Source organism: Biomphalaria glabrata, chromosome 4 (genome assembly GCF_947242115.1).
Source record: "Biomphalaria glabrata chromosome 4, xgBioGlab47.1, whole genome shotgun sequence".
Classification (NCBI taxonomy): Eukaryota; Metazoa; Mollusca; class Gastropoda; family Planorbidae; genus Biomphalaria; species Biomphalaria glabrata.
In genome coordinates, this window is record NC_074714.1 from 37,897,869 (window position 1) to 37,912,387 (window position 14,519).

At 34.9% G+C, this 14,519-nt stretch overlaps 1 protein-coding gene across 5 annotated transcripts in view; it reads right to left on the bottom strand.

The window, feature by feature from the left end:
* LOC106050207 (uncharacterized) overlaps nt 1-14,519 on the bottom strand; it is a 19,488-nt gene continuing 4,969 nt past the window's right edge. For 3 of the 5 annotated variants that reach the window (XM_056025347.1, XM_056025346.1, XM_056025350.1), the window contains 5 exons: nt 6,597-6,808; nt 6,375-6,488; nt 3,920-5,428; nt 2,583-2,674; nt 1-1,778 (listed from right to left, as the gene is read on the bottom strand). In XM_056025347.1, the coding sequence (XP_055881322.1) occupies nt 1,568-1,778; nt 2,583-2,674; nt 3,920-5,428; nt 6,375-6,488; nt 6,597-6,808 (2,138 nt within the window). In that variant the 3' untranslated portion in view covers nt 1-1,567. Of the gene's footprint in view, nt 1,779-2,582; nt 2,675-3,919; nt 5,429-6,374; nt 6,489-6,596; nt 6,809-8,090; nt 8,522-12,578; nt 13,212-14,519 lie in introns of those variants that run through there. The other 2 variants (XM_056025348.1, XM_056025349.1) reach the window with 2 other exon arrangements.

The following is a 14,519-nucleotide window of genomic DNA, read 5'->3' on the forward strand; positions in this document are numbered from 1 at the left end:
GACATTTCATGGCATTACCAAGAACAATAGTTTATTAAAATCTTTTAACAAAGTTACCAACAATATTTTGAATAAATGGCAAGATTGCAATTATAAAATATTATTTAAGTTTTAGAAAATAAACAAATACAACTTTTAGTCTAACAGCAATATGTGTGGGAAAAAAATACCTATGACACTCAACAGAAGTGAATATATCGAGTAGTGAAACATTGTTAACACATACCCTAGATGAAGAACAGAATGCTCTCTTATATACAAGTATATATATATAAATAAGTGGTTGTTTTTAATTGCCTGGTTTACACTGGGCAACCATCCATTACCCATTGGCCAAAAAAAAATAAAAAAATCCACAGCTAAGTTATTTGAACATGTCACCATATTACATCAATACATAAAATTCAGCCCTAATTAAAATAGAATTTCAGTATATGTACAAGAGGAATGTTAGTTGATTAACATAGGTCATGAGTCGAGAATCTTTTTTTAATGACAAGAACATACATTATATATATATACTATTGCACAGAAGCTATTGCTTTTGACATGCTGACTTTTTTTTGTTGTCCCGGGCAAGGTACAAGAAATATGTTGGCATTGTTTACACAAACAGAGACCACCTTTACAGTTAACCAACAAATGTCAGGTACTGATTATAGCTGTGAGGATTTACACACATTCAGCTATTTCAGGACTGGAACTCTAAGACTCAAGGACACTTAAAATATATTATTCCACATAGGTTTCTAAGTAAATTGCATGATTGATGATCATCTTGAAGGCGAGGTACAAGAAATATGTTGGCATTGATTACTGTTGACTGGGAAGAAGATGAGAAATGCCTTTAGAGAAAGCTGGCTACAAAAGCATTAAGAAATCACACTAAATTTACTTTTTTTTCAACCGTCTACTTTCCCAACCTTGCCTGAGATGCATAGATTTTGGAGTTGCCAAGGAAGCTATTATGAATGTTCTTATTGCTTTGTCAATTATCTAATAAACAAGCCATCTCATTTTCAAGAGTAAAAGTCTTCCTTTATCATTTTTTTCATTGACTTCAATTTAAGCCAAAAGACATTTTTTTCCCTGTCTTCTGTTATATCCAATTCTTTGACAGAATAAAATAAATGAAAAAAACTAAATCACTAAAAATTTCTGTAGTGTGGTTTTAAAAAAAGCAAACTGCACATTAGAAACAATATCCATCCTTTGAAGCTTCATGTAACTTCTCCAAATAATGAAGTCTCCATTGGAACTCTCTTCAACCAAGCAATAAATGGCCAGAGATATTCTTTCTTCTTCTTCTTCGTTCTCATTGTTATGTTGGAGCGTTCAGATGACTAGACTAATACATGAGATGAACTGCGCAGTGGTTTCCAAATCAGGGAGTTCTCCATATAGTTTTCTTTCTATTGGGGTGTTTTGGGGCCAGTGTCTTATACAGGCCTCTTGGTAAAGAGAGCAGTTTTGGAGGAAGGGCCAGAGATATAAAAATGGCTATTTGAGCAAGAGTTAACAACAATCAAGTTGTCTGTGTAAATGCCACATTGCAGTAAAACATGTTTTATCTAATAGCTTTCAACAAACTGATATGCTCATTGTGAATCTTGTTTCCTCCAACTGCAAGGACCCTAGTCTTAATCCCATTTATCCTGTAGTGATTGATCAGTTCCAGCAAACTGTCCGAAAAGTAACCATTTTCATAAATGTAGTAGAGTTTTCCATTAGCATGTTTGCTTTCATTAATCTTTAGGTGAATAAACTGTTGCTGGTGGCTGAAAGATTAGAAAGAAACAAATATCAACATTCTGAAGATAGAACACACACAAAAATATCATTAACATTCTTCTACACAACTTATATCTTATCTTATAAAATACAGAAGTTACTTCAAAAAAAGAAGCTGAATATGTCATGTCCCTAGTCATATGCATCTAGTCATGCATATATATTTATATGAGCATAATATGGACAGGATAGATGCAGATATCCTGACATTTCAAAAACAATCACTGTATATTTAAAAGCTAAACAATCTTAAGTAAAACAAAGAAAACTTATCTACAAAACTATCGTAAGACTAGCAGTTATGTATGAAAGTGAGACTTGGTCACTGACAAAAAAAAATAGATAATATTTCAGAAGAAAAATTTTGACAGCTTTATGAGACACTAGATGATTAAAATGAATAGAGGGGATGGGCTATACTATTTGAAGACCCATTTATAATGATAGTGAAAAAAAAGTACATTGTCACTATGAAAGAATGTTTGAGAGGCAAATATAGTGTTTCATCAAAAACAAAGTTGGACAACAAATACTATAGCTTCAGGCTATAATGACATATTGGAAAAAAATAGGCTTAAAGCATGGAGACATAAAGCTTAGGAAAGATGATGAAAATGAGGATTTGGAGCAGGCCTGGGCCCATTATGGGCTTTGGCATCACAGAGGTGGTTGGAGATGATAATATTGTAAGATGATGGTTTTATTTTTCTGAAAAATACCAAAAATATTGTGCGCTTATGCATAGTAGGAACAAAAGTGATTGGTCTTGCGTATAAAAATTTAGAAATTACCTTATGGTAAGAACAAAGTTTTGGTGCCTTCGAGATTTCCATATCAAATAATGACCTTCACGATTTCTATAAGGTTCAATTGTTTTCAAAATCTGGAAATAAAGAAATTTATAACAGTTTATTAAATTAGAATGGCTACACTAAGACAAAGACAATGGTGGTGCAGCATTCATTAACAAATGTGTATAATTGGTCTTGCCACCTGCTAACAATGGCAACCAATCAACCAAGCCTAACAGCAGACAACATCAGATACCAAAGGAACAAAAGGCAGGAAACAAGATCAACAAATAATTGTTTACCTCTGTATGGGACACAACAGAATGAGAAACAAATGTTCTGGAAGATGAAAGTTGGAACTAGCCAGCAAAGCAAGCCCTTGTCAAGTGTCTTTTAAGTATGCTGATCACCACTTCCACATCATTCAAAGCTGCATACTTTATCAAGAGGCCTGAAAAACTTACTGGCCCCACAACACCCTTTTACAATGCAAACAGCATTAGAGAGTTCTTAATATGAAAACCACTGTGCAGTTCATCTCAGATATAGGACTGATTATCTGAAACATAAAGGCACATTCCTAGTTCCATATGCTAGGACAAATTTGTACAAAACTCCTTCTTCCCTAGTGCTATTAGGGCATGGAATGGGTTGCCTGAGGCAGCCAGGAAAACCAATGACTTGGCAGAGTTTAAGTCATTTTTTAACATGCATGACTAGATGCATAACACGTAGGATGTAATCATCTTCTTTTTTGAAGTAACGTCTGTATTTTATAAGATAATAAAAAGCTGATGAAGGAGAATGCAACAGACAATCGGCAACAGGCTAATACTTCTCCCTACATCACTGCTTCAATTAATTACGAAGGATTCAGGAACTATCAGAAAGATTTAAGAATACACCTTTAATCTAAAAAAGAAATGTAAATATTCCATGTGTGAACCAGTCTTTCAATTCAAATCATTCTTCACTAGTGAATCACTGACAAGGCATAGGCTGCCAAGGATGCCAATTATTTACATATGTCCTTTTCTTTAAAGGAAATTTTATGGATAAAATGGATGCACATATTTTGGATTTGGAGTTTAGAGTAATATAGGTCTTCACAGTTAACATATCAGAACTCAATAACAATTCTAACTCATCCAAATCATACAACTATTGGAATTGTTCAACTACATGTTCACATCCTTTTTGATAACTAGCTCATGTTGACATCCAATTCAGTGTACAAGACTTTACATGAAGACACTATAAACTACATTTGTTAATGTTTTGGTTTTAAAATGAAATATTTATTTATTGATTAGTTTTAAAAAAGTTAAATAACTTACCGTATCACCATTTTCTTTAGGCTTCCATCCTTCTATCTGTGAAAGTTCATCTTCAATATTTAAAGACTTCCTGTGAGAAGCTAATTTCACTGAATCAATGTAATTGTACCCATGGCTGTCATCTGAACTATAGCTTTTTATCATTCCATTTTTTCCGGCTCTGGCAATCTTGTTGCTATGCCGACTATTCATGGGTTGACCAAGAGCATCATGGTTTGGATGAGAAGGGTTGAACAGGTCAAAATAACGATGGCTATTTTGACTAAGCGGTGTGGTATCAAAGATGGGGACTACATGTGTATAAGGAATACCCCCGTTATCTTCCAATGGACTTTGAGTATGGTGACTGTTTTTGGAACTGAAACTGCTTCTCAACTCCTGCATGTTGCTTATCAAATTAGCATTTTCTGGGAAAAAGCCTGGAGAACTGTGGTGCCGAGAATGTTTAAATCTATACTTCTCAGATAGATCAGCTTGATTTTCTGGTGTAAATAAGCTAGAGTTTGCTATGGCTTGATTGAAAGAGTTTGGTGCAGTCATCTGCATATACTGTTTCTCTTCATCCTGATTTCTTTCTTGAACTGAAGCTAAATGGGGACTGTTCATATGTTCATAGTGAGGCTCAGGCTTTTTTGTATGTAATGGCGGTGTATCTTCAAATTGTTGAAGATTCAAATGCTGTTCAGGAGGTGGGGTGTGGTGAAAGAAGTTTCTCTGTGGCTTTGAATGCTCCTCAGCTTGACAACTGTGGTTTTCAACATCCTGTTTTATTCTGCTCGTGTCAATCAAATGATTTAAAGTACAGTGTTGATCAAAAGGCTGTTGAATTGTGGGCCTGGTTTGCTCAACCTGTTTAATTTTATTCTTAAAGCATGTTTCAATAAATGATGGTCTGACATATATTGATTCATCCTCACAGCTTGTAGTTTCAGTGGGTGTGAAATGAGCTTCCTGCTGAGGAGTCAGACTTTCAGTAGTAGACATTGTGTTCCAGCTTCCTACATCAATACCCACCTGCACACTGTTGGGCAAGGCTACCCACTGATGATTAGGTGCTGGATTGGATTCCCACACCCCTACATCTGACTCTAAGTTTTGAGGGGGGTGAGTCTGGTAATGGTAGCTTAAGTTATTCTGTTTCACTTCACTGTGATGAGAATCAAGTACAACTTCCCCTGAAATTATGCTGAAGTGAGGAATGTTAGCTGGCTGAGAGAGTAAGTCATCACTGTGGTCAGGTAACCGAAAACTTTTATCTGGTAAGGTTTTAGACTGCGAGCTGGATGTATTGTTGGTAACAGGGGCCTTCGTTTGAGTTTCATAGTCCAATGTGAACTCCCTGATGTTGTTGTCTAAAGAGCTCATGCTGAGTGTGGATGAGGATGGTTTATTATTATATTGAGATAACTCTTCATCCAGCTCACAGTCTGTAGTTACATTGTTAGAGTCACTTTTCATTGATGAGAAGGATGTGTCTAATACTGGATACTTAAGCTCATCTATGTACACCTGAATTAAAAGAATCAAATGTTATTATTATGACAAGAAGGATAATAAAGTTAGTTATTTTTTTGTCAAGAAGATTTAGTTCCCTTTAATACACTATTTAAGTCTCAGTTGACTGTATTCAATTGTCACTTTCTCTTGAGTCTTTAAGCTGACCAGTGTACATTATTTTGAACTAAATCCATGTGATGTTTATATAATATTCTTTTGTTGTTGTGCTCTGACTGTGTTACTAAAGAGGAGTGTGCCACTGTTATGGGAATGTGTTTTTCAATAACGAGCTAAGTAGACTTTATTTATTTGTTATTAATCGGTTGGTTTCTGTAAATATTATATGTCTACTTAATCTCTTATCCTCTCCTGTATGTGTTGTTTTTAGGGTTTAGATTAGGGTTAAATAGTATTTAAAAGACAAACAAATGAATTGAGATGAGACAGTAGTGTGTCTATGGGATAACTTGCAAGTACAGCAGAAGTCACTGGTCGTATGACCTTATTATATTACAAGGTCACAACAGTGTTTTAAGATTATCAACTATTCACTGTTTTAATGGTTTATTATTTTTTATTCTTATTGATGTAGGTACTGACAAGGAGAGATAAGGTATATCTTCTCAACATTCTTATGAGCACCCCAAGACAAAATAAAAAAAAAAACGTCTATTAACTCTTAATCTCCGTAATTTTTTCTACATTCTGACAGAATTGTTTTTTTTCAAATTTGTACATTATACCCTGTTATGATTAAACTTCAATAACATCTTTGTTTGTAATCAGAAAACTTTAGTTTTAGTAAAGAATTATAAGAGGGGAGGATACAAAAAGGTACAGTTTTTGAAAAGTTCAAAGAGATTTCAATATAGATCATACATGTTATGATGTAGGAACCTAAAATTATTTAGTTAAAAAAAGTAACCATTGAATAAATGCATAAATAACATAACTATACCTCATGTCTTAAGCTGTTGTCAGCAGGTCTTGAATAGTGTGATCTTAGTGAAATAGTCTTTTTTAAATCAGTATTTTCACTTGGCAATTGGTAAAGAAGAGTGAGTTGCTGCCCCTGGTAAATGGAGAGTGGTGAAAAAATAAAGACGCTATATTTATAATTAATTTTCTGCTTGCTGCGTATTTTATGTTGAGATTACTGATGCCATATTAATGTAATTACCTTCAGCTCTTTAGCCAGCGTTGACCACTCTACCCAGGTGCCAGGCCCAATGATCACATAGTTCTCAAACACACCGTCCAGTACATTCTCCAAAGCTTGGCCTAGCGTGAACTCGCTGTTGGTGGTGACTTGTCTGAATCGAGGGTTGAATGGTCCAGTACAGTCATCTTGGCTTTGTTCTATTTTTAGATACAGCTGCATCGTATTGAGTTCTAAATATTAAAAAAATGGTTTTGTATAATTAATTTACTCTATCAAAGTCTAGAAATTATGTATAGATCTATAAGCCTGTGGCCCAACAGTTTTACATTTAGTTTATGCTAAAAAGAGCATGCATAATCCTGCTTCCACATTGAACTTATTTAAAACAAACTTAACAAACCACAACAATTTTCTTTTCTTTGTAAGCCTGTTAGTCAACAATCACAAAGAGGAGTGGCTATTATAAACCAATGGGCATCAGGAAACACAGGCAGAGCCATGTACAAAGAAATGACTATGCCTAACAAACTGGACAGTATTAACTTCCTCCCCCGCAAAGAACAATCTACAATTTTCCAACTAAGAACAGGACACACGACACCTCTATTAAATTACCATCTGAACAAAATAAACTCCACACAACTCCCCCTTTGCAGACACTGCCCCCACCCTTATGAAATTATGAAATCGTAAACCATATCCTCTTTGAATGCCCCTCCCTAATCCACCTTAGGCAGACCCTACTTCCACTACAGCCCAACATAACTAACACCCTGTATGGCAGTGCTGAACAACTGAAGAAAACAGCACACTTTTTTTCCTTGGCACAATCTGCAAAAGAGCTCACAGCTCAGCAGCAATAAAGCTGGCTAGAAGAAGAATCTTGTAAGCCTATTTATTCTTCTATGGTACTGTAATGACTGTTCACCATAAGTAGTCTAATTCCAGCAAGAGGCATGGTCAAAGTAACATCAACTTAGATTCTCCAGTTCCAATATCTTATTGTATTACAATAGAAAGAGTTAGGATGAGGGAGTTATAGAAAAGAAAGAGAAGCATTACAGTAGAAAGAGGGAAGAGGAAAGAGTATTACAAAAAAAAAAAAAAAGAGTTAGGAATAGGAAGTGCTACAAAAAACGAGGGAGTAGGCTATTACAATAGAAAGAGTGAAGAAGACGAAGTATTACAATAGAAAGAGTGAGGAAATATTACAACAGAAAGAGTGAGGAAATTTAAGGGGGGAAGGGAGGGAGAGAGAGGGGTGGGAGATAAAGAGGGAAGCCAAGAACGAGAAGAGATACACGAGAGAAAAATTTAAATGTTGATTTTAAAACCATATCAGTTGTTACACACCATAAAGCTACCACTGTCACTGTGTGTACCAGTAAATAATATAGATCTAGACTAGTACGCATGTCAACAGTGTTGTTACAATAAAAGAAACGAAATACCGCATATTAAAATTGCAGAATTAAAAAATAAATCTGTTGCTAAACTAGTCATCTAACCTACTTGCTAAATCTGGACATTCTAGAAGTCTTGTGAGTAAAAATCCATTTTAGGCTGAGATCTATTGAGTAGACAAAGATTTCGCTTTTTTCTTTCGTTGACTACTGAATCTTATTTGTTTCAAGACAGCGTTGGACGAAACACAATATAGATCTAGACAGATGATTCTAGATCTAGATCTATTACTAGACGAGATCTAGATCTAACTGTTAACATTACTAACATATTTATAAACGGTATAGACCTATAGATCTAGAATACCAGCACAGCAACTCTCGTATTTTCTGTAGGCCTCTTGTTTTAGAGTCGTCAGTTAAAGAAAAAATCAAAATTTATGAAGTGTAGATTAAGAGTAAAAGATTGAAAAGAATGCCACGCTCTTGCTGAGAACCAATTGCAATGAGAACACAATAGACCAGAAGTATTTTTAGCATAAGATGACTGGATTGGGAAAGCCCAAAGGAAGTGAGTGTGTGTTTTGTCACAGCGGCGACACACTAAAAGGCCGATTAATCCATGTGGAGGAGTGTTTCTTACATGTATATATAAACTGAATAAACTACGTATAAGTGGGCCTAATGTAGGCCTACACCTATTTTTATTTAGAAATATACAATAATGTGTAGGTGTGGGTGGCTGGTCGTGAGAATGGTGTTGTTGACACTCTATTGGTCGATGCTCGAATCTTGCCCGATAATATTCACTTTTTTTTTAACCTTCTTGATCACAGCAACATCGAGACGACGTGACGGCTCTATGCAATACGAGGGGCATATGACAATAAAGTACAACTACGATCATATTGAAAATTTTATTTATTCTGTCAAGTATACACTTAAACTTTCATAACATCATTCGATGGTCTATTTGCAAGAGGTTTAAATTAATTAAACAATTTCATCAACTTTGAGATAGGTAAAATAAAAATAAAACAAGGTTACAAAGACAGTTTGTGTGGAAACACAAACTCAAAATCGACCCCCGAAGTGGTCCACCCAGACAGGTAAAAAGGCAGGTTTCAATATTTTCAGAAAGAACATCAGAATGAAATTCTATCAAAGAAAAATGACAGAGAAGAATGGAGAAAGAAGATTGACAGATCGTGTGTGGTACCTCAACTGTCCAGCAGACCAAGGGATAGGTGAAGGTGAACTTAGATGTGAACCCGACCTAACTGATGTCATATGATGATTATTTAGTTGATCTAATTGTTTTGTAAAGGGTCAATCTCTTATTCAAATCCTCAAGATAAAAACACATTTCCGTAAAAAAATAATTCCTTTAGTTAAGTGTTCTATTGTTATAGTGCAGCACTGCGGTTCATGCGATAATATGAAAAACTACTTATTAATTGTTGTTTTAAATTATGTCCAACTTATATGCATACTAAATAGATATTTTCTCTTTAAAAAAAAGTATAAAAAAAAATGTGGAATGTAGCAGTTAGTATGATAGAACTTACTTAACTTGGCAATGCAAATATAAAAAAAAAAAATTGACAAAAAATCTAAAGCCATTGGCATAAATGAGTTACAAATATGATTGGTCTGGATTTTCCATACTAAAGAGCGTCCCGTGTTTGTTACTATTAATAGTGAATAGTTGTAAAAGTGGTGTATTTTTATGAAAAAACTGCTTGCATAAGTGATTTAAAAAACTAGATTTTTCGCTTTCAGAAAAGAAAAACATAGCCGTTGCATCAGAACTTTGAATGGTCTAAAATATTTTAATGTCGGATTTTCACTATCTTTTTAGTTTACGAGATCTAAACGGGACAGAAGGACAGAAATTTCAGGCAAAACTAATAGCGTCTTTTCCCCTTTCGGGGGCCGCTAAAAATCATCCTTTAGTTAAGTGTCCTGTCTGTAGAATGCCGCACTGCAGTTCACGCGATAATATGAAAAACTACTTATTAATTATTGTTTTAAATTACGTTCCACTTATATGCATAGTAAATAGTTTTTTTTTTCTTTTTAAAAAAGGTAAACATTTTTTTTTTTGTAAATGTAGTATTTAGTATAGTAGAACCTATTTAACTTAGCAATACATTTGTTAAAAAAAAAATTGGCAAGAAATCTAAAACCGTTTGTATAAATGTGTTAAAAATATAATAAATATTAATCTCCCTCACTAAATAGCCTCCAGTGTTTGTTAATACTAATAATGGATAGTTGTAAAAGTGGTGTATTTTTATGAAAACACTGCTTGCATAATTGATTTTAAAAATTAGATTTTTCGCTTTAAAAAAAAAAATAGCCGTTAGCCGTTGTATCAGAACTTTGAATGGTCTAAAATATTATGATGTCAGATTTTCACTATCTTTTCTAGTTTACAAGATCTAAACGGGACGGACGGACGGACAGACAGACACACAAAACTAATAGCGTCTTTTCCCCTTTCGGGGGCCGCTAAAAATGTCATGCAAGAATTTTCTTGCTCGACATTTTCACGCAGGTCATATTTGTACAGGCCAAGCAATATCTGAGTCTTACATTGGATGTGATCGATGGCGATCATGTTTTAAATTCATATTTGTACAGGCCAAGCAATATCTGAGTCTTACATTAGATGTGATCGATGGCGATCATGTTTTATATTCATATTTGTGCAGGCCAAGCAATATCTATCGAAGTCTTACATTGGATGTGATCGATGGCGATCATGTTTTAAATTCATATTTGTACGGGCCAAGCAATATCTGAGTCTTACATTAGATGTGATCGATGGCGATCATGTTTTAAATTCATATTTGTACAGGCCAAGCAATATCTGAGTCTTACATTGGATGTGATCGATGGCGATCATGTTTTAAATTCATATTTGTACAGGCCAAGCAATATCTGAGTCTTACATTGGATGTGATCGATGGCGATCATGTTTTAAATTCATATTTGTACAAGCCAAGCAATATCTGAGTCTTACATTGGATGTGATCGATGGCGATCATGTTTTAAATTCATATTTGTACAAGCCAAGAAATATCTGAGTCTTACATTGGATGTGATCGATGGCGATCATGTTTTAAATTCATATTTTGTACAGAAGAAGAATAGTTATAATTAACAAGAATTTGTGATTCTAATAGCCAAAAACAAAACAAAAAACACCATGAGGTTATGGGATATATATAGAAGAAAAAAACGTCTATTTGTAAGATTTACAGGTGTTTTGGGATTTTCATCATCTAGTTAGCCTAACCACAATAATCTTTTTGTTTTTATCCTGATTTATAAGATCTCGTTCTATGAGCAACAAAATACAATAAGTAAGAAAAGAAGAGCAAGAGATATGGAGAATAGGGGTGGGGTAAAAAGAAACTCAATTGAAAAAAAAAAACGTAAGAAAATGAAAAGAAGAAGATCGGAAGATTAATTATTTCCTGTCTCACTTTGTCTGTCAGTCTCTCTCTCTCTCTCAAATATTTTCTACACGATAAGAACCCGTGTCAAAAATTAATTATTGAATTTAAAAATTTGTTAGTTAGTTTTCTGGTTAGTTTTCTGGTTATTTTTTTTTTTTACTAAGATGGCATTTCCTTCAAAGTAATTAGATCTATATCGTAGGCCTACGTACATTTTGCGTGTTTGTTGGTTGTTTTTTTATGCAGAATAACACACCATACATGACAACACATTCAAAAGACCATTCCGCCCCTGGATACGTTGCCTGCCTAGTATATCCATCAAACTAAATAGATTTGCGTCATCAAGGAGCACAAGTTTCATAATATTAATAGCAACAGCAGTAGACCGCTCCCTGTCTGTTGACCCTATAGGTTGACCTACATTAGGCCTATCTAGTAGGCCTTTAGGCTTAATATTGTTTTTTTTTAAATTTATAATGTTAGACGACCTTTAACTTTAAATCCTGTTGAGAAGCTCATAGCAAGTTGTTGTTTTTTTTAGACTCGTCAATTTGATGTGTCCTCATTTAGACTATCTCGATCTAGAGTTACACAAACAAGCTATTTTCTTACAGTAGACGCACACTGTCGAGTCCTCCAGAGAAATGTAACGTCAGAATAAATGTGAACAAAGACGAAGTCGCATGAAAGGTCCATTTTTTTTTAAATTAATGTTTTTTTTTTGTTGTTTTTTTTTGGTGTTTATTTGTTTGTTGTTGTTTTAAACATAAAATAAGTCAAAAAATACTTTGTTAAAAATTGTTTCGCAAAATGCATAAATAAAGACAGTCAAAAAGAGCCACAGCCAAACACAGTCCTACTAACGGGCACCGAAAAAAAAAGGTTTACAAAAGAAATCAATAATTACATGTAATATTAATAGGAAATAGGGCCTACCCATTGAACCATTGCTCAGTAATGACCTCACACTAGATCTATATGTAATTGGAGTAATTCCTAGACTGCCCTAAAGGCAACAGCACAAAACAATAAACAAAAAGATGAACATAAAAAAAGGTAGACAACCACATATTGAAGATGAGCTTAGGCTTCGTTAACCATGACCACAAGTCAATCTATAAACTCACCGTTGTTAACATTGTATCTAGACTTCGGTATATTGCAGTCAACTACCGTGTTTGAAATCCGCATTGTTTACATTAAGAATAAAACTTTAGCCCTCAAATGAACTTTAAATGGCACACAAATGTTTATTTTGTTAGATTTCATAGTGTTCTACAGTTTGAATCATCAAATTATCGAATTTAGACAGCGTCTAAAGCCTAAATAATAGCCGCTGTTTTCATGGATGATTTCTAGATCTATGCAATGTATCCAATTAAAATGAAGCAAAGGAATGTCACCACAATACGAATAAGATTGAATTAAAGAATTTACATTATCACCGTTGTATTAGGATGCGTAAAATATTTAAATTTATAATCCACTGAGAGTGAAACAAATTTAAAACGGCACTATAATGGTTTTAGAATTATTGTAGACAAAGCATTACATCAGACTCAATCTAGGCAGAAATACGTCTACGTTTTTCCACTTTCTTTTTAGCTAAAAGCTTAGGAATTATCCATTAAGAGGAAAAGGAAATTCGGTTCTCAAACGGGACATCCTTGATTGGCTACGCCAGGACATACCAATGTTGACAGCACAGGTACTGTGTAGAAGCAGGACACCACTTGCAATCTCTCCCGCCTTGCCACTTAAACATCTCCCCAACTAAAGCAGTTAGCCCTCCCCCCCCCCTTTTTTTTTCAAAACAAGTTAGCCTACTTAAGCAGGAGACCCAGGTAAAATTGCCACATAACTTCAGGCTAGAAATAATCTGTAACAAATAAGCCCTATCGAAAACGGGACTGGGTTAAAACTAGAGATGGGAAACAAACCGAACTCGAACCTCACTTACGACCGAACCGAACCCGAACTTATTAACTGATCATTCCGAACCGAACGAACTGTCCTTACCTTGACCGAACTGAATCAAAGATTTCGCAATATTTTTTAAGTAAGAAAAAATAAAAACTTTGTTCCAGTGAGATGATTTGACAGTTATTTTAAATTTTGGGAATACTCACGTGGAACATTTTGGGTCGTCTTCTTTTGATGCACCTCGAATGGTACCGTAACATTTAATATTTGTGCGCTAATGAAATGGGAGAGTCGACGAAAGGAAAAGTAGAGTCTGCAAGTAGAAACTACCAGGAAAAGTTGGACAGATCTTTGCCTTGTTATGCAGCACGCAAATAAGCCACTATGTTGTATAGAGATGTTTGTGGCTGTTTTTAAAGAACGTTTCTTTAAACAGCATTATGAAACGAAAAACATAAACAAATACGGCAGCATTCTTAGTTTAAGCCAACAAGAAAAATGTGTAACGAAAAAAGGAATGCAGTTGAAGCCGCCACTCTTTTTCTCATGACAATTAGAAATCTCAATTATAAAACTAAGAGATAGAGTGGAAGCGCTGGAAATGTTTACCATTAGCGCCGACATATCTGATAGCATTCAACTCTTGCTACTTGTTCGCAGTACGAAAAGCAATTTTTAAATCATAGAAAAGATATCTGCTATGAGGAACATGCATTGAGGGACCACCACTGGCAAAGAATCTGTTCAAAGAAGTTTCAGACATCATGGAGGAGGAGGAGGCTTCTTTCCTTTGGGACAAAATTAGTGGGAGTGACTACTGATACCGCCAGAAGTGACTACTGATACCGCCAGAAGTGACTACTGATACCGCCAAAAGTGACTACTGATACCGCCAGAAGTGACTACTGATACCGCCAGAAGTGACTACTGATACCGCCAGAAGTGACTACTGATACCGCCAGAAGTATTGCTGGATGACATAGCGGCAAGAGTTATTATAAAAATTGTCAGGTCAAACAGAACCTCTGTGGCGAGAAGTTAAATCAGGCTGACATACGCGCCTTCTAAACGAAAGTTGCAACTCTTCATTTAGCAGGCGGAAAGGGATGAAACCAATGTGGCGTAATCGCCTTGAAGACAAGCAT